This window comes from Mustela lutreola, chromosome 9 (assembly GCF_030435805.1).
Source record: "Mustela lutreola isolate mMusLut2 chromosome 9, mMusLut2.pri, whole genome shotgun sequence".
Taxonomy (NCBI): Eukaryota; Metazoa; Chordata; class Mammalia; order Carnivora; family Mustelidae; genus Mustela; species Mustela lutreola.
In genome coordinates, this window is record NC_081298.1 from 48188924 (window position 1) to 48214967 (window position 26044).

General features: G+C 40.8%; 1 protein-coding gene and 1 pseudogene across 2 annotated transcripts in view; both read right to left on the bottom strand.

Moving 5' to 3' along the window:
* NAPB (NSF attachment protein beta) overlaps window positions 1–26044 on the bottom strand; it is a 51018-nt gene that overhangs the window by 14372 nt on the left and 10602 nt on the right. Inside the window, exons 2-5 of one of the 2 annotated variants that reach the window (XM_059134219.1) lie at window positions 13718–13797; window positions 10927–11043; window positions 9023–9069; window positions 8780–8857 (exon numbers count right to left, since the gene is read on the bottom strand). In XM_059134219.1, the coding sequence (XP_058990202.1) occupies window positions 8780–8857; window positions 9023–9069; window positions 10927–11043; window positions 13718–13797 (322 nt within the window). Of the gene's footprint in view, window positions 1–8779; window positions 8858–9022; window positions 9070–10926; window positions 11044–13717; window positions 13798–26044 lie in introns of those variants that run through there. The other variant, XM_059134220.1, reaches the window with a different exon arrangement.
* On the bottom strand, window positions 6–8771 carry LOC131808236 (ubiquinol-cytochrome-c reductase complex assembly factor 1-like; annotated as a pseudogene).

Sequence of the window (26044 nt, forward strand, 5' to 3'; positions counted from 1 at the left end):
GAAAAACACACATGCATTTTATTCAAACTACTCAGAAGAGCTACAATTACACATTAATTTGCAGTGGTATTATTCCTATAGATAATAAACCTATTTCAACAGCACACCTTTCACAGCTGGCCTCCTTTATTTGGGGAAGACAAGAGAGCATGCACATCCAGAAGCCTAGTGACAGAATACTTACCATCCATCAAAATCTCTTCCTCCTTTCCCCCAAAGCAAACGCCCAGCTACATCATTTCCCCAGCCCCCAATGCAATTCCAGGTCATTGTGATCTGTTGCTTCCAACAGAATGTAAAGAGGCATGCTGTGAGCCTCTTCCAGGCTTGGTCTGTCCATCTAACTGTGCACCCTTCTCCAGGTCTCTTCCGCTCCCAAGACCTAGAATGCCAATGAACAAGTCTGGAGTGATAGGGGAAGCCAAAAACTGAAGACAGCAGAACTGCTGTCCACCTGATTCCTAAATTACTACAAAGGGAAGAATATACTTCAACCACCATGTACCTACTGCTGCCAAACCCAAGACAGCTATATTAGAGACATATGAAGAGATCTACAGCTTACTACAGCAGCACAGAATTTCCTCCTTAATACCTTAAGTGTCATCTAGAATAAGGATGTTGCCTTCAATCTAAAATATGTGGTGCTAAATTAACAGTGAAGTGGAGAGGAAACAAATTGCAGGCTGGAAAGTTAGGAACCCTGTGGCATAACATAGAGTGAAATCAAGCATATGACAACTCAGAAGGCAGAACACAAACACATCCCTACTGGAGCCAGAAACTCCAAGGGAAGAAGCTCTATGGCAGCAAAGTTTTGTGAGAGAGAACTCGGGAAAGAATTAGCTTGTTTGTAGGCAATTATAAAAGAATAGGCAAAGTCCAGTGATAGGGCCTCATAAGACTGGAAAGGCCAATGACCTCTATATCCCAAACAGCAAAACGTAAGCTTGAACAACATTTTAAACTAGGTGTCTGACAAACTTTTCTGTAATTGCCCAAATTATAAATATTTTAGGTTTTGTGAGCCAAACGGTCTGTTGCAACAACTTAGCTCTCCTGCAATGCCACAAAAGCAACGTGTCTATGTTCCAAAAACTTTATCTGTAGACAATGAAATTTCGACTTCACATGATTTTTATGTGTCACGAACTGCTTTTTTTCCCAACAGTGATTAAAAAATGCAAAACCTGTTCTTTTTTTTTTTTTTTTTTAAGATTTTATTTATTCATTTGACAGAGAGAGAGATCACAAGTAGGCAGAGAGGCAGGCAAAGAGAGGCGGGGGGAAGCGGGCTCCCCACTGCGGGACTTGTTCCCAAGACCCTGAGATCATGACCTGAGCCGAAGGCAGAGGCTTAGCCCACTGAGCCACCCAGGTGCCCCGTAAAACCTATTCTTTGTCAGAGAGAAAGCGAACACAGGCAGGCAGAGTAGCAGGCAGAGGCAGAGGGAGAAGTCATCTCCCTGCCAAGGAAAGAGCCCGATGTGGGACTCAATCCCAGGTTACTGGGATCATGACCTGGGCAGAAGGTAGCTGCTTAACTGACTGAGCCACTCAGGTGTCCCTGTAAAAACAATCTTAACTTGTGGGTGTACATAAACAGGTGATGGGTCTATAGAGCTATGCCTTAAATTTCAAGGTTTTCCCAGTAAGTCCTAAAGAGGAAGCTGGCATTATGCAAACAACAGTCTAGAGGTGTTCCCTTCCCACTAAGCCCATAGCTTCAAGGAAGTACCAAGTAATGACTTAAGAGGGAGGCACAAAGACAAACAACAAACCAAACAGGCTTAGGGAACCATGTTAAAGCTTTGGGTATGGCTCCTCAGAGCTGACTGGAGACAGACTTGGCCATAATGCCTCAGCCCCCACTTTCTGCAGGTACTAGTACAATGACCAAGACCAAAAATGACTTGGTTTATAGAATTTGTTTGCTCTGAGGCCTCGGGCTAAAGGGGTCACAGTCAATATTAGCCAAGTCTGGACTACAAAGCACATTGACAGTGTGTGAAAAACTGACATTTCCGGGATTTTTTTTTTAAGATTTTGTTTATTTATTTGATAGAGAGAGCACAAGTAAGCAGAGCAGCAGACAGAGGGGCAGGCAGAAGGAGAGAAGCAGGTTTCCTGCTGAGCAGAGAGCCTGGTGCAGGGCTTGATCCTAGGACCCTGGGTTCATGACCCAAGCTGAAGCCTTAACGAATGAGCCACCCAGGCACCCTGACATTTCTAGGTTTAAATAATTATGGTTTGGGTCTTTTTGGTTAGCCTACCCTAACTAATATGCTCCCCCAATAAATTTTCTGAGTATTATTTATAACAGAGGCAAAATTAGAAACAAGGCATATAATAGACTACTACCCTAAGATTAAGAATAATGATGGGGGGACGCCTGGATGGCTCAGTTGGTTAAGCAGCTGCCTTCGGCTCAGGTCATGATCCCAGCATCCTGGGATCGAGTCCCACATCGGGCTCCTTGCTCAGAAGGGAGTCTGCTTCTCCCTCTGCCTGCCATTCTGTCTGCCTGTGCTCGCTCTCTCCCCCTCTCTCTCTCTGATAAATAAATTTAAAAAATCTTTAAAAAAAAAAAAAAAAAGAATAATGATGGGGTGCTTGGGTGGTTCAGTTGATTAAGGGTCCAACTCCTGATAACAGCTCAGGCCTTATCTCAGGGTTGTGAGTTTAAGCCCTGTGTTGGGCTCCACATTGGGTGGGTGGAGCCTCCTGAAAAAAAAAAAAAGATAATGATAGTATCACTATGGAAATTTCTTCATGAAATATTAAATTAACAAAAATACATGAAAGACACACTGTGGCCCTCTTTTTACAAATACATAAACACATATAGAAAACATCTGGGACAGATTCCTTTTGAGCATTTGTCAGAGCTGTCACATACACATGCCTGTGGGATGATCTGATCAATGCATTTATTCTCCCACTAAAATGTAAGCTCTGCGAGGGCAGGTTGTATGAGAGTTCCACTCACCATTATGTCCCTGAGCCTAGCATGTCTATCATACAGTAGTGCTCAATAAATAGATGCTAAGTGAATGAAGGCAAGCTGCATTTCAAATGATGGCCCCTAGACCTCCTGGAGGGTGGTGGGGAGTGTCACTACTTATTTCTACAGTTCTTACAACACCAGAACTCAATGAACAGTGTTGGATTGAACTGTCTGTAACTGCTGTTCTGGGGGTAAAAATAAATGGCCAAATGTGGAGAATATGGTTTAACCTAATAGTTCTTCAATAATGATAGTGGTTCATCGAAATGTTATAACTGTAAACTACGGCTAGATTTATCATAGTAAAAAGGAAAACCAAAGCTTGGTTTTTAATAATACTAATTAAAACAATAATCAAACTTTATGATATTCCCAAGTTTTGAAAGAAGCTGTAGTTGAAAGGAAAGCCTTATCTAGTGGCTTAACAGGGAAGTTTCAGAGAAAAGAAGTTGTCACAGCTCATTTTTTTTTGGGGGGGGGAAGCTTTAAAACAATTTCAGAGGCTGAAATTCAATTTATTCATTCATTCAACAAGTATTTATTCACTCAGTGTTTCGCTTTACTATGTAAGCAAAAACGTGGTTAAGACAGGTCTCCTGGCTTTACAAAGCATGCAGTCAAGTGGAACTAACATTATAAAGTAACACAGAAGGTTCAAAGTGCTGGAGGTCATGATGGAGATATTTATGGAGGTCCAAAGGAAATTCATGGTGGGGTGTGATAATTAAGAGGTTCCTGAGGTTTAAGAGTCAGTAACCTATAGCTCATTAAGCCATGTGCCCACATGGCTCTAGCAGTCTAACGTCCAGGCAAGTTTAGTCAATGGTGACAAGAAAAAAACAGGCTAATCAGAAGAGCTACTGTGCCACTGCATGGCAGTCAGCTAAAGCTTTGGCTGGCCAGGGGGTGTCACTGGTTGTCATTAAGTGATTTGGGACTAGAAGTACCACCCTATATCCACTGGGTGCTGCCAGAGTTGGACAGTAAGTACTTGAGGGCATGTGGAACACTCTGCTACATGAATAGCTTCAAGGCTGCTGACCCACTCTGGATAGCAAAGATAGCAGAAAGGCCTGATAGTGAAAAAAAAATGAACAAGAAACCAAAGAACACACTTACAAAGACAGTCAGTACTCACTGACTCCAAAACAAATGATCATGACGCTGCTATATAGGAGCTAAAACTCTGACATATGCTATTTTTCTTTTAGAATGAACAGAAATGCCAATGGTCTGCTGTCCCAGAGAAAGGCATGTAAATGTCCCTGAAAACATCTTAAGATGAGCACATGTCCACTGTGGTTCCTATATATACAATTCCTCCAAAGACATGAGAATTTGGAAATATCCTCTCAGTAGGAAACCATCACCTCCATGATTTAGCCTCAAAGACCACAATTTTTATACATAGAGTAAGCACAGGATACCATTTGATGATGATATAGGAGTGTGTGAAAATAATTATAACAAATAATATAATTATAACAAATAATTATAACAAATACAAGTGACGACCTCCCACTTAGTAACTCCCATGTAGCATGGAAAAATCTCCAAGACATACTGTCAAGTGAAAAAAAAAGTAAGTACATATTGATTGCATATTAGTACACAGGATGATATGTATAATCAAATATACACACACAAAATCAATATTATATATTTTCTATAGATAACACAGAAGAAAGCTTTTTAAAGATAAACACCAGAGTGGAAACAGGTGATTACCACCTAAAAGAGGTAACCGACTAGGTTATCAATGAGATTCTTGATTAAAGGGATTTTTGTCTTAGTTAAAATGTTTTGAATTTTAAAAACAATCATAAAGTAAAAGCGTATCTCATATAGGGACACCTGGCTGTCTCAGTCATTGGGGCAACTCTTGATCTCAGGGTCCTGAGTTTGAGCCCTAGGTTGGATGTAGAGATTACTTTAAAAAAATCTTAAAAAAAAAAAAAAAAATTAATATGTATTCAGTTAAAAAGCCAAGATGCAAAACTGTATGGTTAAGCCCATTTGTGTCATGTTAAAGGACACATATTTATAATTTACACTTACATAGGAAACAACTAGAAAGATACACATCAACTCTTAACAGTGGTTACTTCTGGGGTGCCTGGGTAGCTCAGTGGGTTAAGCCTCTGTCTTCAGCTCAGGTCATGGTCTTAGGGTCCTGGGATGGAGCCCCGCTTTGGGTTCTCTGCTCAGCGGGGAGCCTGCTTCCCCCCCTCTCTCTGCCTGCCTCTCTGCCTACTTGTGATCTTTCTCTCTGTCAAATAAATAAAATCTTAAAAAAAAAAATGGTTACTTTTGGGAGGTTGGAATGAGGAAAGGACACTTGTCTTTACATTAAATGCTTTTTATTGTTTGATTTTTTTAGTCTATGAACATGTATGACTTTTATAATACATATGTAAACTCTGTTCATTCCTCACTCTGTAGGGAGAACATCGTAATGGAAAAAACCACATTAACCCATTTTGTGACCCCATCTGATAGTTTTGCTTTAGATGATCCTAAGCCCCATGACTCTGCCACACTGTAACATCGTCCCACATAAAATGAACTATGATCCCACACAAGTATTTCCCACTCTGCCCTTCCTGCTTCATTTGGACTAGACACACCCAGATGTGAAGCAGAGTCATAAGAAACCATGAATTGAATGTATCAGGCATCTGACACCTTAGAAAGAATTCCTCAAAGTCAGTTTTCTCCACACAGCTAGTATACATGCGCAGGGCTACAACCTTAATCTTCCATTTACTGTATTTCAAAGGTCCTATAAATCCCATGGCTTCTGTTATCTTCATGAAGGCACCAACCTTCTCCTCCATAGGCTGTGGTGAATATTTGGTAGTAGAAAGCTTATTTGTGGTGTGATACTTCCTACTCCACTAAACATCTATCCCAGGCATCAGTTCTGACCCACCACATTCTAGGGACTGGCTCTTCCGAGGACACTGGAAAGTACCAGACAGAGACCTGCCCTACTATCCCTGTGTAGAAGATACAGGTTCCAATCAGCTGCAAACTGCAACCCACTGGGAAATAGTAATCTGGTTCCTAAGGACTCGCACCAGCAATACCATGTTCCTCTACAACTATTTCTGGATAAGGGGCGGGGGATTCCAGAGTCCCCGTGGCCCCCACCCTTAGCCTATGTTGTCCTTTCACCAGCGGGTGCCTGGCAACAGCCTCACAGGTCATCTTTGGATGTCCACACCTGGTTTAGAATTTTAAAATGTAGTGAAATTTAACAGGCACAAGTAGACCCTTCCCATTAGAAATCTGCTTGCTGTTTCTTACAATTTCAAAGATCATGATAAATATCAAAAGTAGAGCACAGCCACCAATAGCAACACCACACATAACAATAAATACAAAACCAGCTTGTTATCCTGTTATTTAAGTAGCCCACCAAAGGAACTGCAATAATATTCCTTCCTGGGAAATCTGGTAAATGTCACGATGCTGGAAAATATATGAATCCTGAAATGAGAGACAAGACCCTCTAGGACTGTGGTCCTCATCAGTGTCCTAAAGCAAATGCAATTTCTAAGTCACAAGAAGAGTCTACTTTGTAGATAGATTTAAACGGCTTTCAGATGGGATCAATTCTTAGAACATGTACCCCTAGATAGGACCTAACATGAACTTGCCACAGCACACCTACACAGTAACAAACAGTATTAAATCATGTTCTTGAGGGGCTGAAACAGAAATGAATCACAGTTCCTCTGGGTCATTTAAAAGCCCATTTAGGGGCGCCTGGGTAGTTCAGCTGTTTAAGCGTCCGGCTCATGGTTTGGGCTCAGGTCATGATCTCATGGGTCATGGAATAAGACTGAGCCCTGAGTCAGGCTCTGCACTCAGTGAGGCATCTGCTTGAAGATTCTGTCTCTCTCCCTCTCCCTTTGCCCCTCCCCCTGCCCTCTCTCTCTCTCACACATACACACACATGCATGTGCACACTCTCTCCTTAAAAGAAATGACTAAATCTTAAGATAATTTTTCTAAAAAGCCCATTTAAAGAGGATTGCTCTGGCAATCCTTACACTGGGGTAGAGGGTCACTATTATTCACAGTATCAAAACCAGTATAATATATACGAAATTACCATTTCGTATCAGGAAGAAATTTCTTATGTTGACAACAGTGTCCATCTTCCTAACTTGCTAACATATTACACCTACCCTCTTGATGGTCCCCTAGAATTTTGGTCAACATGCTATTTGTCAGTATAAAGCCCCCTTTCCCTAAGAAAATGCACAGAAGCAGAAGAGGGTGAATCCAAAAGAAGGGGTGATGAGGACCCTATGCCCAGGACTCAGAGCTCAAGCAGGAAAAGAAGGGAAGCCAGTTTGGAGGCTCCATGCAGAGATCCAGGGAAAGCTGACAACAAGGTTGAGTGAGAGGTGCCCAGACGTGGGAGCATGGAGGACACCATCAGAGAAATCGCCTGTAGGCTGGATGTACAGCAAAGGAGAAGGCAAGGATGCCTATGGTTTGGAGGGGAACAACATGGTGGGGTATCAGAATTCTGACTCAGACACACTGGGTTGGAGGTTGATGGTCACAGACAGGAGGGTAGAATCTGAGGTGTAAAGAGATGCGGACTGCAGATGGACTTTCAAGCCACTGGCATACAGATGATCTGTAAAGCTATGATGCTGAGTGCACAGAGAGTACTAAGGGAGCAATGTGGAGCAAAGGAAGACAAGGAGTCAACCCTGGGTGCCCCACACAAGAGGGCGGGGAGAAGAGGAGGCATCATTAGGCACCTGTGCCAGAGGTTGAGAGAAACCCTGAGACAAAAGAGAGAAGAGGGACGCCTGTCTGATGCCACAGCAGGCTCAAGGAGTGCTCTGACTATTCAGATAGGACACAGCTGTACTCCTAAGAGCATGCCTGGTGCTCATCAGCCTGGCAAAAACAACCAATGGATTCCACTACTGTTTGTCCTTCTCAGTCACACCTCCTGTCTTCCTTCTACAGTACTTAAGACAGTGTTACACAAACATCTGTCTCCAGAACTGTGGCAGCCTCTGGAGTCTGACAAATGTCTTCCTCTTGCTGAGGTACCTTGAGCCCTGCCAGCCATCTCCTGTGAGAAGACAGTATGAAACAGGAGGAAGCTGTGTGCTGGGGCCAGCTTTGCCTCAGCTCCGCTGGTTCCAACCTAAGTGGTTCTAGGCAGTGCAGTCCTTCCAAGTCCGAACTCCCACACCCATCAGGGGACCTCTGTGTTGTAAAACTGGAAAGCAGTTAAATCCACAGCATGCAAGCAAGAACAGAGCCTGGGAAACAGTGGTGCTCAGTGAGCATTTTCTCCTGCCTCTCTTCTTTTGCTACTATAAATCAGAGCTCAGCAAACCAGACCAGGTGTGGCCAAGCTGGCATTCAGCTTCCTTCCTTCTCCAGGTCAGGGCCTGAATATAAAGGTGTGAAGACGCCTGCAGTCCTAAAGCTTCCTTCACAGGGCCACAGAGGCCTTGGTGACCAAGAGAAAGACTTCTGCTGACACTACCATCCTGACATGAGTCACCCAGAGCAGAGATAACAGGAAGGCCTGGTAAACCTTACCCAGCTCTCAGGGGCCACGTGCTCACCCCAACAGAGGCCCATCTAGTCTTCAGTCTGTCAGGCCACCCACCCTCCATATGAAGCCATCTCAATGGCGCTGTACCACTTAACTCTGGGAGAGAGCTCCCTGAGTCATGTCATCCACCTGCCTCGTACCCAGCTGTGGAGGAACTGTGCCCAGCTTACCTTCTCAATGTCTACCAGTTCGGTCTCATAGATCTCCGCAATGGTGATGTGGTGCTTAGCTGCGATTGTAAACCTTCCCTGGGGTTAAAAAAAAAACAAACAAACAAAAATACAGAGTTACGTCCTGCTTTTACCATTTTGAATGTCAATCCCTTTGGGAAGCAAAAAACAACGACAAAAGTACAACTGTAAGCCATCTCCAGGATTCCACCCCATAGCCGCTCAAGCAAGGCAGTGTCTTACCATGTCTGTGTAAATGTCGATGGCTGCATTTAAGCAGTTGATAGCCTCTGAAGCGAAGGCATTTAAGAAAAACAATGAAAAATCCATTCAGTCAAAGAGGGTTCTGGGGAGCCTATCTTCCTGGCTGTTACTAGAATGTTAAAGAGGTTGCATTTGCTGTGGATGGTGGGCAGGTGAGTTAGTAAAAAGCAAGCAGAAATCACACACAAGGCCAGACTCCTCAGTATGGTCAGTTCCCAGCAGGTGTAACTGCAGCTGGCCTGGGACTGGCTCAGTACTCTCAACTTGACAGTGAAGACCCCAGCCAGGGCCAAGACTACATTAAAAAGCAGACAAAACCATGTGGGCTGTCATCAACACTGATCAGCTTTAGTTGGTAAAATATAAATGTAAAAACATTCCTCAAATGATATCATATATATATGTTATATATATATATGTGTACATATATATGTCTTCTAGAATTTATATATATAATTCATATGAATTATATATATAATATATATGAATTATAGAAGACAGTCCTTCATAAAGAAGATCATTTCAATAGATTTGATTCTTCATGCAGCCAAAATCAAAAGCACTTCGAAATACCTGTTCAAACAACTCAAAGTCAACATTTCATACAACATTAAAAGACGCTAATTTTTGGTTTACCGATATATGCCAAAAGGAAGAAAAAAAAAATCTAGTGATACTGCTAATAAATTCTATTCATTTTCTGAAACACTGAGCCAACAAATTTCCTGTCACAAAATGGTGGTCTTTATAAGGCTGACATATGGGGGACAGCTCCAAATTTATTGCTTTTGCTTTAAAGGAGGCAGCAAAGAGAAAAGGCCTGACTGAAGCATTAGAAAGGTGCACAGATTAACAAAATTAAAATTCAACTTCCTCCCACGCTATATTAAGAAATGCGGTTTATTGTATCTTTAAAAATACAGAAAAATAACCTACCCACGATGCCACTCAAACCCACTGCTAGTATTTTGATCCACTTTTCCTTCCAGTGTTTTCTGGATGCATTTCTATGTGCACACCTTTCTTCATAAATTTGAGATCTCAATTCTCATGAGGTTCTTTGGTTACCATGTAGATATTGACGCTCATTGAAGAAGCTCTTAATCCAGGGAATTTATTAATGCCTGCATCATATTCTAGAATACTGATGCATTATAATTTTACCATCCTATCCGTGCTGTTCATTTAGGCCATGTCCAGTTTTTAACATGTGGAAATAGAATGTGATTAATCTTTATACAAAAGCCCTGGAAGCAGCTTCATTTTCAATTATATATTCATAATAAAAGTTGGGATTTCTCTGTTAAAATGCACTGCTAAAAGAGAAAAATGAGACTCCACAGCTACTAGTGCATGTGCTATAGGAAGAAGTTAGTACTTTTAATCACTGAGTTTATACTCTTAACTAGAAAAGAAATAATATCTGCAAAATTTTGCCACTTTAAATATACAAGTTCATTCTTTCTTCAAAACCAGTACTTTGAAAAACATTCCTCAAAAAGTCAGATGAATATTGGGTGAATAAGTTGTTTTTACCTATCAGATATTATAATCTCCCATTAACTGGATCTTAAAATGCACTTATATTTAGGAGTGAGGGACCATTCTTTTTCTTTACTGAGTAATAATATATTCATAAAGTTAAATGGCATTTAAGAAAACAGTGCTGTCAACTAAATAGCCAGGACAAATTGAACATAATTTCTCCTCATAAAACCTCAAAATAATTATGGAAAAATCCCTAAAATTACTAAAATGTCTATCATCCCAAAGCACAAAAATTTATTTTTCCCAGGACTCCAAGGTTGTGCACCATATCCTGTGAGAAAGGTCCCTGACATTGACCCTATGGTTCTAGTCACAGAGATGGAGGTGCATCTTACCTTGAGGGTCTGCCTTCTTGTAAGCATTGCCAGCATCCACAAAGCTGGTGGCAGAATCATGCTTGCTCTGAAGCTGCATATGGAGCTTGGCTGCCTGACAAAATGCATTTCCTGCAGCTGAAGAAGACAGGTCACTACAATTAATCACAGAGGAACAGGTGTTCCCAGGGTGGTCTGTGCTCTTAAGTACTGGACCTACTCCTGGAAAAGTTCCTTGTCACTGAAAAGCAGCATTTCAGTCAAAAGCACATGTAAATGTGGTCAAGTGCAACTCAGATATGTGTAAAGAAACCTGAACCAAGTTGAACAGTGACAAAAGTATCTCTCAGCCCCAGGAAACCTCCAAGTGGCACCTGAGTAACAGGTCTCCATTTAGTACCAGAGCCAGTCCCGTTCAACTCTAGCATATATTAAACACTGACCAGGGCATCAAGCTATAGGTGTTTGAAGAAAGGTAAAACACTGAGGTCAGGAATACTTATTTGCTCATCTTTTTTCTCACAGCGCCCCATGGACTTGGCTGTCATTGTTGAAGAAAGCGCTGATGGAACCTTCTCGGACAAAGTAAGTATCTCAAAGAGTGAAAATTAGGCCCACAATTTCAAAACTCAAAGTTTCTTAAGTTATAACAAAATCTGACTGAACTTCATATGAGGTTTAATATGTTTTTTTCTCCCAGTTAGTGTGAAAACTTGCACATTCCTTGTGGGATGATGGGTGGGTTTGGTTAGGTGCGGTCCGGGTTTCTGCTGGGACAAGACATAATGTGAAAGGTTTACGCACAGAATTTTTTCAAAAAGGTTTTGATCAGGGACTGTAAATTCTGGAGTGGCAGAAAAGAAGGAGGGAAGGAATGCCTAGCCACAGGAGTGACATGAACAAGGAATAAATGCTTGAAGGCAAGAAAAACCTCAGAACAGAGGCCACTGATAAGCCCACGCTACCTGCAGGAGGGATGAACACAGCGGGCAGGAGAGGTGAAGGCTGAAAATGCTATGGGGACAATTCTGGAAGGCTTTAATGCCTTAATGCCAGCACGAAGAACCTGGACAAGGATGAGCCCCCAGTGTCATGAAGTTCTTGGCTCAGAGAGAACCACCACAGACTGGGAAGCACAAAGCCTGTGGGGTCACAGCTCAGTGAGGTCTGGAATAGGGAAGTCAGCACTTATAGGAATAGATGGGAAAGAGATCCCTTCACTAGAAAAAACATGATGACGAACATCAGAAGACCTTTTGGTACTTAAAAAAAATATTGTTAGTCATTTCAAAAATCGTGACAGACACCAAAAAAACCCATTGCTGGTATTAAGAAATAAAGCATTCAATTCCACAAAGCTTTGGCTATCATCCCTTATTCTGACTCCTCTTCCAGAGGTAACCACACAGTTCCTACTCAGGCTTCTGGACTTCCACCTGAGGGAAAAGAAAAGAATCGGTACGGACTCCCGATCCAGCCTGCCCTGGCTCAACTCTGGCTCTAGCCAGAGAAAAAGAGTGCCCAGGTAGTGTTGAAAATCTCAGACATCAGTCTGAGCAATCAGAGAGGAAGTGGCCCCCCACTGAGTGAGACTGGGGAACCCTTGCCCACCATGCTTTAACCCTTAAACTGGTGAATCATGGGGTTGGCGGTCCCACAGGAGGGGCTGCCAGGGGAGTAGGCAAGCACATGTGGCAGCAGCTAACTGAATGGCAGCTCTGATGGGCTCCGCCTCAGTAGAGTACAGTAATAGCTTGAGCCTCCCAAGTAAAATGCTTCTAACAGATTGGCTCCTGTTATGCATACAATGGCCAATCTCATCAGTACATGCAAATCATTCCTTGGATTATACCTTTATATGATACAAAAGATACAAATGGTGAGACAATGCTCTTTTCTCCTCTACAGTTTTCAATATATTATAATTCAGGTGTAAGTACATTTTGAAAACATAACATATCCTTTTAACCTAAAACTGAATCGATAAGTGAATTTTACTCAGAAAGGACCATTCATTCAGATTCTTATATTTCTATAGCAATTTCTTCACTGAAATGCTTTTAAAGTGTCAGCCTTAATGGGTAAATCAACACAGTTACACCCTAAGCTTATACAATATTATAGTCCATTATATCTCAATAAAGCTAGGGGAAAAAAGCAGATGGGGAAAAGATTTGTGTAGAGGGCAACATCCCTACTTTAGATCATGTAGCAGGTGCAAGCCAGGACTACAGACCCAGTCCCTGTTCTAGCTGAAGGCTGGCTCCATTTTCATTACAGAAAGATCCTATCACAGAGACATAACAAGCCCCTTTTTTATAGTAGGGGACAAGTTTGATTCTCAAATCACTGTTAGAAAGAGTCATCTTTTCTCAGACCAATAAAATAATTCCACTATTTTGGAATTGATTTTGTTACATGTAATTTCACTGGATAGAAAGCATAATGTTAAAAGTAACAATAAATCTGTTGGAGTTTATAGAAGTAACACTCTTACTGTCACATTTCTCAATGTAACCTCAATCAGCTACCACAGAGCTCCTCCCACAGTAAGAAATTCTCAACCAATGTTTAGGTAAAAAAACAAACAAACAAAAAAAACAGGCTTTGTTCACTTAGATCAAGGTTCTTTTCTTCCAGGCCATGGTGGCCACACCAGTTATTCCAGCAAGCACACCTGTCTCAGCCAGGGAGGTGAGACAGGAGGAATGCAGACAGCTATTTCTTCCTTCAAGATGATTTTAAAGTTACCTGCCTGAAAAGTAAAAACAAACAAACAAACAAACAAAAAGACAAAAAAATGTATACATACCACTCCAATTTTTAGCCATCTTGAACATATTTGCAGCTCTGGTATACATTTCACAAGCCTCTTCTATTTTTGTGTTTCCTCTGAGAAAAATTTAAAAATGAGGTTAAGTTTTCCTACAGCAACCATCCACATCTCTAACTCTCCCTCCCTCAAATAATAAGCATTTAATGAGCATTTACTATGCGCCAGACAAGTAAAGAATCTTAGCTGCTTGCTCAAAGGGTACACACTTATTATTCCTGTCTTCTAAATGAGGAAACTGAGGCATACAAAAGTAAAGCAAATACCCCAAGGATGCCACAGAACTGAGACTCAAATACAGAGTCTCAGACTGAGTCTTAGACTGAGACTCAAATACAGACTCATCTCAGAGCCAGAGGTCTTTTTTTTTTTTTTAAGATTTTATTTATTTATTTGACAGACGGAGATCACAAGTAGGCAGAGAAGCAGGCAGAGAGAGAGGAGGAAGCAGGGTCCCCGCTGAGCAGACAGCCCTATGTGGGGCTCCATGAGACCATGACCTGAGAGCCAAAGGCAGAAGCTTTAACCCACTGAGCCACCCAGGCGCCCTAGAACCAGAGTTGTTTTTTTTTTTTTTTTTTTTTTTTTTTTTCAAACATATATTTTTATCCCCAGGGGTACAGGTCTGTGAATCGCCAGGTTTACACACTTCACAGCACTCACCAAAGCACATAACCTCCCCAATGTCCATAACTCCACCCCCCCTTCTCCCAACCCCCGTCCCTCCAGCAACCCTCAGTTTGTTTTGTGAGATTAAGAGTCACTTATGGTTTGTCTCCCTCCCAATCCCATCTTGTTTCATTGATTCTTCTCCTACCCCCTTAAGCCCCCATGTTGCATCACCACTTCCTCATATCAGGGAGATCATATGATAGTTGTCTTTCTCTGCTTCACTTATTTCGCTAAGCATGATACGCTCTAGAGCCAGAGTTTTTAATCAGAGTTTTCCATGTATAGAAATTGAAGTTTTAGGTCAATTGGAGAAATAAGAAGTACAATATATATTTTTTAAAGATTTTATTTATTTATTTGACAGAGAGAGAGAGAGAGATCACAAGTAGGCAGAGAGGCAGGCAGAGAGTGGGAAGCAGGCTCCCTGCTGAGCAGAGAGCCCTATGTGGGGCTCCATCTCAGGACCCTGAGATCATGACCTGAGCCGAAGGCAGAGGCTTAACCCACTGAGCCACCCAGGCGCCCCAAGAAGTACAATCTTTGCATAAGATTAAGATTTGAAGATTAAAGACATTTTTTACCCTGTTTTTTAAGAGTTTAGCACTATGTTTATCCAGACTTTAAAAACAAACAAATGAAAAAAAACAAAAACAAAAGCCTGAAGCCATGCTTTTTGACTGCAACATTATCACCTCTGGCAGGAGACAAGCTGTTCTCCATCATGGAAGGGCCTCAGTGTCCAGACCATCAACCCATGTGGAAATGCATTTTATAACATCCTGAGAAAAATTTAAAAACTGCTGCTTGAATACATACTGTTATGGAAAGTTCTCCACTAGGCAGCTGATTCTACTGAGGGACAGCTTTAGCTGTCAGACATGTCCTCTTACACAAAGGCAAAAATAATCCTCTGTAACTTGCACCAGAGTTTTCTAATTCAGCCTTCGTTCTTCCTAAGCTAAACGAAGACCCTTTTATAAATGATGTTTCTCTACCTTGTCTAGCTATACTATAAACATAAATAACCAAAGAATGAAGATAAAACACCATATGCAGTGAAGAATTCAGAGTGGTTTAAGGACACAAGGACTAAGAGAAAGGGGAGATCAAGGTTGACCCTTGGAGAGTGGGCACAATATGAACAACAGTGAGCACATATGCATATATCAGAAACTCAAAGAGAGTCTGAGCTCTAGCAGAGGGACATAGACAATTCTGTGTCAGTACACCTCCGGTGCAGTACACTGACTCCAGTGTGACTCACACCTTAGGCGGTAACTACTTCTCTGGGCCTCAAGTTTTTGCATGTGTAAACAGTAGATAGCAGAATATCTACTTGTGGGTCATTATAAAGATCAATGGAAATAATCCATATATAGTGGCCGCTGCAGGGCTTAACCCAGAGTCCGTACTCAATCAAGATGATTATTATAATTATGTGCAGGTACTAAGGCATAAAGACTTTTGGGCATATTTGTACAAATAAGGGACATGCCTGTCTGCTAAGGAAAGGACTTATATCTGGAATGTGTAATGAACTCTTACAACTCAATAAAAAAAGAAATGACTTAATAATTTAAAAAAAAATAGGCAAAGGATCTGATTAGACATTTCCTCAAAGAAGATACACAAACAGCCAATAAGCACATGAAAAGTTATTCAACATCATTAGTAATCAGGGAAATGCAAATCAAAACCACAAATGATATCCCATTTCACACCTGTTAGGATGGCTAGAATCAAAAGACAGATAATAACAAATGTTAGGGAGGATGTAAAGAAATTGTAACCCTCCTATACTGTTGGTACAAATGTAAAATGCTGCAGCCACATTTATTTAGTTGCTCAAATCATACTTCCGAGGAAGTTTTTTTTTTTCTTTTTTTAAAATTTATTTGACAGAGATCACAAATAGGCAGAGAGGCAGGCAGAGAGAGAGGAAGAAAAGCAGGCTCCCTGCTGAGCAGAGAGCCGGATGGGGCTCGATCCCAGGACCCTGGGATCATGCCCTGGGCCAAAAGCAGAGGCTTTAACCCACTGAGCCACCCAGGCGCCCCAGTTGCTCAAAAGGTTAAACGTAGAGTTACTATATGACCCAGTGGTACACACCCAAGAGAAATGAAAAGACTATGCCCATACAAAAACTTGTATACAAACATTCACCCTAGCATTATTCATAACTGCCCAAAAGTGGGAACAACCTAAATGTCCATCAACTGATGAGAAGATAAAAAAAACGTGGTATATGCACACAATGGAATATTGGACAATAAAAAGAAATGAAGTACTCTAAAGCTCTAATGAGGATAAGCCTTGAGAGCATTATGTTAAATGAAAGAAGCCACGAGCATATTATAAGATATCATTTCAGAGTAAGCAAATCTATAGAGAAAGAAAACAGATTAGTGGGTTGCCTAGAGTGTGGGAGAAAAATGGGCAGGAGCACGGAGAGTAGAGTTTCTTTTGGTGGCAATGAGAATGTTCTAAAATTGGATTATGATGGATGCACAGCTTTGTGACTATGGTAAAAACTATTGAACTGGACACTTTAAATGGATGAATTATACAGTACTTATTATATATAAAGCTGTACCACTCTCTTCCTCACCCCACACACAAAAAAAGAAAAAAAAAAAAACAACCTTTTGGGGCTATGTCACACAGTGAATGACAGGATGGCGACAAGCCACACCAAAAATATATTGTCAGAATTAGCAAAGCTTTCTTTCAATCACACCCTTATATATTAAAACAACAATAAAACAATTAGCTAATTACCCCAATGGAAAATTCCTAAGTTTTTTATCTTAGCCATCCATAATTCCCTGGAGCAAGCAAAGGCTTACCACTTTCTTGTCTTATTTTTCTAAAGTGTACCAGGAATCTTACACTGTAATTATAGTTCAATCATTCTTATTAAAGGTTTCCAAATAAAACTAGCTTAATTAAAATGTACTTTACCCTATTATTTTTGGAGACAGATTCAGCTAGGAATAATAGAACGCCTACATTATGCTAGGTTTTATGCTGGATAGTTCCACATGTGTTATGTCATTTCCATCATTATTACAACCACAGTGAAAGATGCTAAATCCATTTGACAGAAGAGAAAATTCTATCTGCAGATGCCTGGCTCAGATCATGATCTAGGGGTCTTGGGATTGAGCCCTGGTTTTAGGATTGAGCCCCTCGTCAGGCTCCCTGCTTAGTGGGGAGCCTGCTTCTCCTTCTTATTCTGCTTGTGCTCTCTCTCAAATAACTAAATAAAACTAAAAAAAGAAAAAACAAAACAGTATATGGAGGTCAATGGCTCACCCAAGGTCATCCAGTCAAGGTCAGTGGTGGCGCTGAACCTGATGTCATGTTCAGTGATCATTATAAAAATAATGAATATATTTTTATAAAAACTAAAACACTCCCCTCTCCTAAAATAGAATCTTGAGAAGTATACTCATTTTATAAGCACTAGAAAAACTCACTTGTCATAAACAAAACATAACTTTAACAATTTATGAAAAAATGTACTTCTGAAATCATTCCAAATGCCTACTGTGTTCTATTCATGTGAAAGTTAATGTTTCTGAATTTTAAGGACAGATACTCAGAACTTATGTTCATATAATTCAAATGGTTATTATTCAAAGCCTCCATAAGTGAGGTATAAGATCCTTGAAAAGAGAATTAAGTTCTAAGAGGGAATCTACATTATAAAGTGATATAAATATAAGTACAGGGCACTAAACTGACATTAAGAGAAGCTAAACTGAGCCATACTTAACTATTTGGGGAGATTATGCTACCAGACGTTTGAAGAAAACGCCTTCTGCACTACAAAAGGAAACTGACCAGCCCTAAGAACCACCACTGCCACCACCATCACCTCCATCACCATCACCACTGCCACCACCATCACTATCCCACCCATGCAGCCTCAGTTGACTCCACCAACTCTCGATTCCAGGGGCAAGACGGACTCCCTTCCCTTCTTGACACTGCTTATTCAGGAGACACTCACTGAGATCAGTGTCAGAAAACACTAAGAAAAAAAAAAAATGTTCTCACCCATGAAGAGATCAGAATACCGAGGAAAAAATATTTAACTTCAGTGCTTGGAAAAGATCTGAGTGCCCATCCCACCTCCCATGTTCCACTGAAGAAACATGGTGAGAGCCCCAACATGTCCCACCAGGAGCCAGTGAACCACAGAGCTGTACCTTGAGCCCAGCCTGCAAGTCCCTCCTTCTCTTCACAATCCCACCCTGTCTGTTCCGATTCAGATGCTGGGGGGCACGGGGAGGAGAATCCAGCCTAGGAAACTACAGCCCATTATTTCAATGAACTCCCATAACATCTAAACGCAGATCAGTTATTGATTTTTTAAAAACAAATTAATCCTCAAATAATCTAAAGTCTTAATTTTTCCTCATCCTGAATAAGAACTATTTTTGGAGTACTACAAAACACTGGCAATCATAGTACATGCTCTTCTAGGACTGTGGGTGAGAAGAGGGGGACGTTAAAGTAGCATCATGGGGACTAACAGCACACACAATGAGATGTACCCAAAAGAAAAGGAGGCAACTGCTGAGGGAGAAGCAAAGTTGCTTCTAAAATCACAGAGTAGCAGAGAAGAAATATAAAAAATGACACTGATAGTGCTGTTTCGGTGTGAAAGCAGAACTAGAGACAAAATTCAACTCTATCATAATCGAAGTATCCTGAATGGATGTCAAACTACATCAGAGGACTGCAAACAGGGATAACTTTTCCGAATGCCTGGGACCCGTGGGAGAAGACCTCACCAACCAGGACAGCTCCTTACTTTCACTATCTTTGAGTAACATTACTTTAGCCCTTAGGCTGACCCTAGGGACAGAAACCAGAACAGGGCCTGGCACACAGGTCTCAGTAACAATGCTGACCATTCAGGATCTGCGTGGAAGAAATTACCCACATTACATTTTTTGGGAAGTTTTCCCATTTATCATCCAAACTAAAAAGCAAACACAAAAAGTATCCAGAAAGGAGAGAAAAATTCAAACTCTGTTTAAAATATCTCCATTAACAGAAATGCTATTTCCCTACTCACAACACTTTTGACACCAAACATGTGGGTTTTCCACATCTAATTCTCCAGTTCTCTGCAGGCACCAACTAGGTGTCTTACAATTCAATTCAACTGTGACACTACCCAGAGTCAATGCAAACCCAACATGATAAGGGGCCAGTCCCACAAGACTGCCCCTACTTCAGACAACATTCTCAAGTAATGGGTCCTCAAGGTACTCACATCTCTAACTTGGCTAAAAATGAGTTCCCACAACCCCCTCCTCAAATATGATTAATTTTCAAGAACTCACAGAACTCAGGAAAACATTTTCTTAAGATCACAAACGATGTAACTCAGAAACAGCTAATGGAAGAGATGCACAGGGCAAGGTATATTGGAAGGAGTACAAGGAGCATCTATACCCTCTCCAGGGGCACCACCTCCCAATACCTCCATATGTTCACCATCCCAGAAGCTCTCTGAACCCACCATTTAGGGTTCTGGGAAGATTCTTCACTACATAGGCATGACTAATTAAATCACTGACCACTGGTGATCAATTCAATCCCCAACCCTTCTTCTCTCCTGGGAAGGTTTGGGGGTGGGGCTGAAAGTTCCAACCCTCTAACTATATGGTTGGCTCCTCTGAGGACCAGCCCTCATTCTGAAGCCACCTAGGGCCCCAACAACAGTCACCTCATTAGCAAAAACTTTAGTAATGTTGAAAGGGGTTTATTATGATACAGAAGATCCTTCTCTCACTCTTATCACTGAGGATCCCACAAGTGCTTTACAAGTTCTGTGCCAGGAACCAAGGATGAAGAACAAATATACATTTCTTATTACATCACAACATCACAGCCACTAGAGCACTAGAACTAGGGAAATGCAAGGAAAACGTGGCTAGAGGTGGTGGCCTCCAGAAGAACTGGCTTCTGGGAGAGGCAGAGGCAGCTCCATGGAAGCTTGGTAGTGAAAGGAAAGAAAACCAGTGATAGAAATAAACTAAGAGTCCTGTGAAACAAAGGAGTATCACAGTACCAAGAGTCACACCACACCCCTAGCACTCCTCCCTAACACTTTTCAATAAAAAAAAAAAAAAGGGGGGGGGGAGGAGTCAAGATGGCAGAGAAGTAGCAGGCAGAGACTACTTCAGCTAGCCGGAGATCAGCTAGATAGCTTATCTAAAGATTGCAAACACCTGAAAATCCATCGGCAGATCGAAGAGAAGAAGAACAGCAATTCTGGAAACAGAAAACAACCACTTTCTGAAAGGTGTTTTCTTTTTTTTTTAAATTCTTTTCTTTTTTTTTTTTTCTTTCTTTTTTTTTTTCTTTTTTTTCTTTCTTCCTTTTTGAACCTCTTTTTATCCCCTTTCTCCCCCCTCATGATTTGGGATCTCTTCTAATTTGGTTAAAGCATATTTTCCTGGGGTTGTTGCCACCCTTTTAGTATTTTACTTGCCCCCTCATATACTCTTCTCTGGACAAAATGACAAGACGGAAAAATTCAACACAAAAAAAAGAACAAGAGGCAGTACCGAAGGCTAGGGACCTAATCAATACAGACATTGGTAATATGCCAGATCTAGACTTCAGAATGACAATTCTCAAGGTTCTAGCCGGGCTCGAAAAAGGCATGGAAGATATTAGAGAAACCCTCTCGAGAGATATAAAAGCCCTTTCTGGAGAAATAAAAGAACTAAAATCTAACCAAGTTGAAATCAAAAAAGCTATTAATGAGGTGCAATTAAAAATGGAGGCTCTCACTGCTAGGATAAATGAGGCAGAAGAAAGAATTAGTGATATAGAAGACCAAATGACAGAGAATAAAGAAGCTGAGCAAAAGAGGGACAAACAGATACTGGACCACAAGGGGAGAATTCGAGAGATAAGTGACACCATAAGACGAAACAACATTAGAATAATTGGGATTCCAGAAGAAGAAGAAAGAGAGAGGGGAGCAGAAGGTATACTAGAGAGAATTATTGGGGAGAATTTCCCCAATATGGCAAAGGGAACCAGCATCAAAATTCAGGAGGTTCAGAGAACACCCCTCAAAATCAGTAAGAATAGGCCCACACCCCGTCACCTAATAGTAAAATTTACAAGTCTCAGTGACAAAGAGAAAATCCTGAAAGCAGCCCGGGAAAAGAAGTCTGTAACATACAATGGTAAAAATATTAGATTGGCAGCTGACTTATCCACAGAGACCTGGCAGGCCAGAAAGAGCTGGCATGATATTTTCAGAGCACTAAACGAGAAAAACATGCAGTGCAGCCCAGAATACTATATCCAGCTAGGCTATCATTGAAAATAGAAGGAGAGATTAAAAGCTTTCAGGACAAACAACAACTGAAAGAATTTGCAAACACCAAACCAGCTCTACAGGAAATCTTGAAAGGGGTCCTCTAAGCAAAGAGAGAGCCTACAAGTGGTAGATCAGAAAGGAACAAAGACCATATACAGTAACAGTCACCTTACAGGCAAAACAATGGCACTAAATTCATATCTCTCAATAGTTACCCTGAATGTTAATGGGCTAAATGCCCCTGTCAAAAGACACAGGGTATCAGAATGGATAAAAAAACAAAACCCATCTATATGTTGCCTCCAAGAAACTCATTTTAAACCCGAAGACACCTCCAGATTTAAAGTGAGGGGGTGGAAAAGATTTACCATGCTAATGGACATCAGAAGAAAGCAGGAGTGGCAATCCTTATATCAGATCAATTAGATTTTAAGCCAAAGACTATAATAAGAGATGAGGAAGGACACTATATCATACTCAAAGGGTCTGTCCAACAAGAAGATTTAACAATTTTAAATATCTATGCCCCCAACGTGGGAGCAGCCAACTATATAAACCAATTAATAACAAAATCAAAGAAACACATCAACAATAATACAATAATAGTAGGGGACTTTAACACTCCCCTCACTGAAATGGACAGATCATCCAAGCAAAAGATCAGCAAGGAAATAAAGGCCTTAAACGACACACTGGACCAGATGGACATTACAGATATATTCAGAACATTTCATCCCAAAGCAACAGAATAAATATTCTTCTCTAGTACACATGGAACATTCTCCAGAATAGATCACATCCTGGGTCCTAAATCAGGACTCAACCGGTATCAAAAGATTGGGATCATTCCCTGCATATTTTCAGACCACAATGCTCTAAAGCTAGAACTCAACCACAAAAGGAAGTTTGAAAAGAAGCAAAATACATGGAGACTAAACAGTATCCTTCTAAAGAATGAATGGGTCAACCGGGATTAAAGAAGAATTGAAAAAAATCATGGAAACAAATGATAATGAAAATACAACGGTTCAAAATCTGTGGGACACAACAAAGGCAGTCCTGAGAGGAAAATATATAGCGGTACAAGCCTTTCTCAAGAGCAAGAAAGGTCTCAGGTACACAATCTAACCCTACACCAAAAGGAGCTGGAGAAAGAACAAGAAAGAAACCCTAAGCCTAGCAGGAGAAGAGAAATCATAAAGATCAGAGCAGAAATCAATGAAATAGAAACCAAAAAAACAATAGAACAAATCAACGAAAGTAGGAGCTGGTTCTTTGAAAGAATTAATAAAATTGATAAACCCTTGGCCAGACTTATCAAAAAGAAAAGAGAAAGGACCCAAATAAATAAAATCATGAATGAAAGAGGAGAGATCACAACTAACACCAAAGAAATACAAACAATTATAAGAACATACTATGAGCAACTCTACGGCAATAAATTTGACAATCTGGAAGAAATGGATGCATTCCTAGAAACATATAAACTACCACAACTGAACCAGGAAGAAATAGAAAGCCTCAACAGACCCATAACCAGTAAGGAGATTGAAACAGTCATTAAAAATCTCCAAACAAACAAAAGCCCAGGGCCAGACGGCTTCCCGGGGGAATTCTACCAAACATTTAAAGAAGAACTAATTCCTATTCTCCTAAAACTGTTCCAAAAAATAGAAATGGAAGGAAAACTTCCAAACTCATTTTATGAGGCCAGCATCACCTTGATCCCAAAACCAGACAAGGATCCCACCAAAAAAGAGAGCTATAGACCGATATCCTTGATGAACACAGATGCGAAAATACTCAACAAAATACTAGCCAATAGGATTCAACAGTACATTAAAAAGATTATTCACCACGACCAAGTGGGATTTATTCCAGGGCTGCAAGGTTGGTTCAACATCCGCAAATCAGTCAATGTGGTACAACACATCAATAAAAGTAAGAACAAGAACCATATGATACTCTCAATAGATGCTGAAAAAGCATTTGACAAAGTACAGCATCCCTTCCTGATCAAAACTCTTCAAAGTGTAGGGATAGAGGGCACATACCTCAATATCATCAAAGCCATCTATGAAAAACCCACCGCAAATATCATTCTCAATGGAGAAAAACTGAAAGCTTTTCCACTAAGGTCAGGAACACGGCAGGGATGTCAATTATCACCACTGCTATTCAACATAGTACTAGAGGTCCTAGCCTCAGCAATCAGACAACAAAAGGAAATTAAAGGCATCCAAATCGGCAAAGAAGAAGTCAAATTATCACTCTTCGCAGATGATATGATACTATATGTGGAAAACCCAAAAGACTCCACTCCAAAACTGCTAGAACTTATACAGGAATTCAGTAAAGTGTCAGGATATAAAATCAATGCACAGAAATCAGTTGCATTTCTCTACACCAACAGCAAGACAGAAGAAAGAGTTATCAAGGAGTCAATCCCATTTACAATTGCATCCAAAACCATAAGATACCTAGGAATAAACCTAACCAAAGAGACACAGAATCTATACTCAGAAAACTATAAAGTACTCATGAAAGAAATTGAGGAAGACACAAAGAAATAGAAAAATGTTCCATGCTCCTGGATTGGAAGAATAAATATTGTGAAAATGTCTATGCTACCTAAAGCAATCTACACATTTAATGCAATTCCTATCAAAGTACCATCCATCTTTTTCAAAGAAATGGAACAAATAATTCTAAAATTTATATGGAACCAGAAAAGACCTCGAATAGCCAAAGGGATATTGAAAAAGAAAGCCAACGTTGGGGGCATCACAATTCCGGACTTCAAGCTCTATTACAAAGCTGTCATCATCAAGACAGCATGGTACTGGCACAAAAACAGACACATAGATCAATGGAGCAGAATAGAGAGCCCAGAAATAGACCCTCAAATCTATGGTCAACTAATCTTCGACAAAGCAGGAAAGAATGTCCAATGGAAAAAAGACAGCCTTTTCAATAAATGGTGCTGGGAAAATTGGACAGCCACATGCAGAAAAATGAAATTGGACCATTTCCTTACACCACACACAAAAATAGACTCAAAATGGATGAAGGACCTCAATGTACGAAAGGAATCCATCAAAATCCTTGAGGAGAACACAGGCAGCAACCTCTTCGACCTCTGCCGCAGCAACATCTTCCTAGGAACAACGCCAAAGGCAAGGGAAGCAAGGGCAAAAATGAACTATTGGGATTTCATCAAGATCAAAAGCTTTTGCACAGCAAAGGAAACAGTTCACAAAGTCAAAAGACAACTGACAGAATGGGAGAAGATATTTGCAAACGACATATCAGATAAAGGACTAGTGTCCAGAATCTATAAAGAACTTAGCAAACTCAACACCCAAAGAACAAATAATCCAATCAAGAAATGGGCAGAGGACATGAGCAGACATTTCTGCAAAGAAGACATCCAGATGGCCAACAGACACATGAAAAAGTGCTCCATATCACTCGGCATCAGGGAAATACAAATCAAAACCACAATGCGATATCACCTCACACCAGTCAGAATGGCTAAAATCAACAAGTCAGGAAATGACAGATGCTGGCGAGGATGCGGAGAAAGGGGAACCCTCCTACACTGTTGGTGGGAATGCAAGCTGGTGCAACCTCTCTGGAAAACAGCATGGAGGTTCCTCAAAATGTTGAAAATAGAACTGCCCTATGACCCAGCAATTGCACTATTGGGCATTTACCCTAAAGATACAAACGTAGTGATCCAAAGGGGCTCGTGTACTCGTATACAGCACGTATACAGCACGTATAGCAGCAATGTCCACAATAGCCAAACTATGGAAAGAACCTAGATGTCCATCAACAGATGAATGGATCAAGAAGATGTGGTATATATACACAATGGAATACTATGCAGCCATCAAAAGAAATGAAATCTTGCCATTTGCAACAACATGGATGGAACTAGAGCGTATCATGCTTAGCGAAATAAGTCAAGCGGAGAAAGACAACTATCATATGATCTCCCTGATATGAGGAAGTGGTGATGCAACATGGGGGCTTAAGTGGGTACGAGAAGAATAAATGAAAGAAGATGGGATTGGGAGGGAGACAAACCATAAGTGACTCTTAATCTCACAAAACAAACTGAGGGTTGTTGGGGGGAGGGGGTTTGGGAGAAGGGGGTGGTATTATGGACATTGGGGAGGGTATGTGTTTTGGTGAGTGCTGTGAAGTGTGTAAACCTGGTGATTCACAGACCTGTACCCCTGGGGATAAAAATATATGTTTATAAAAAA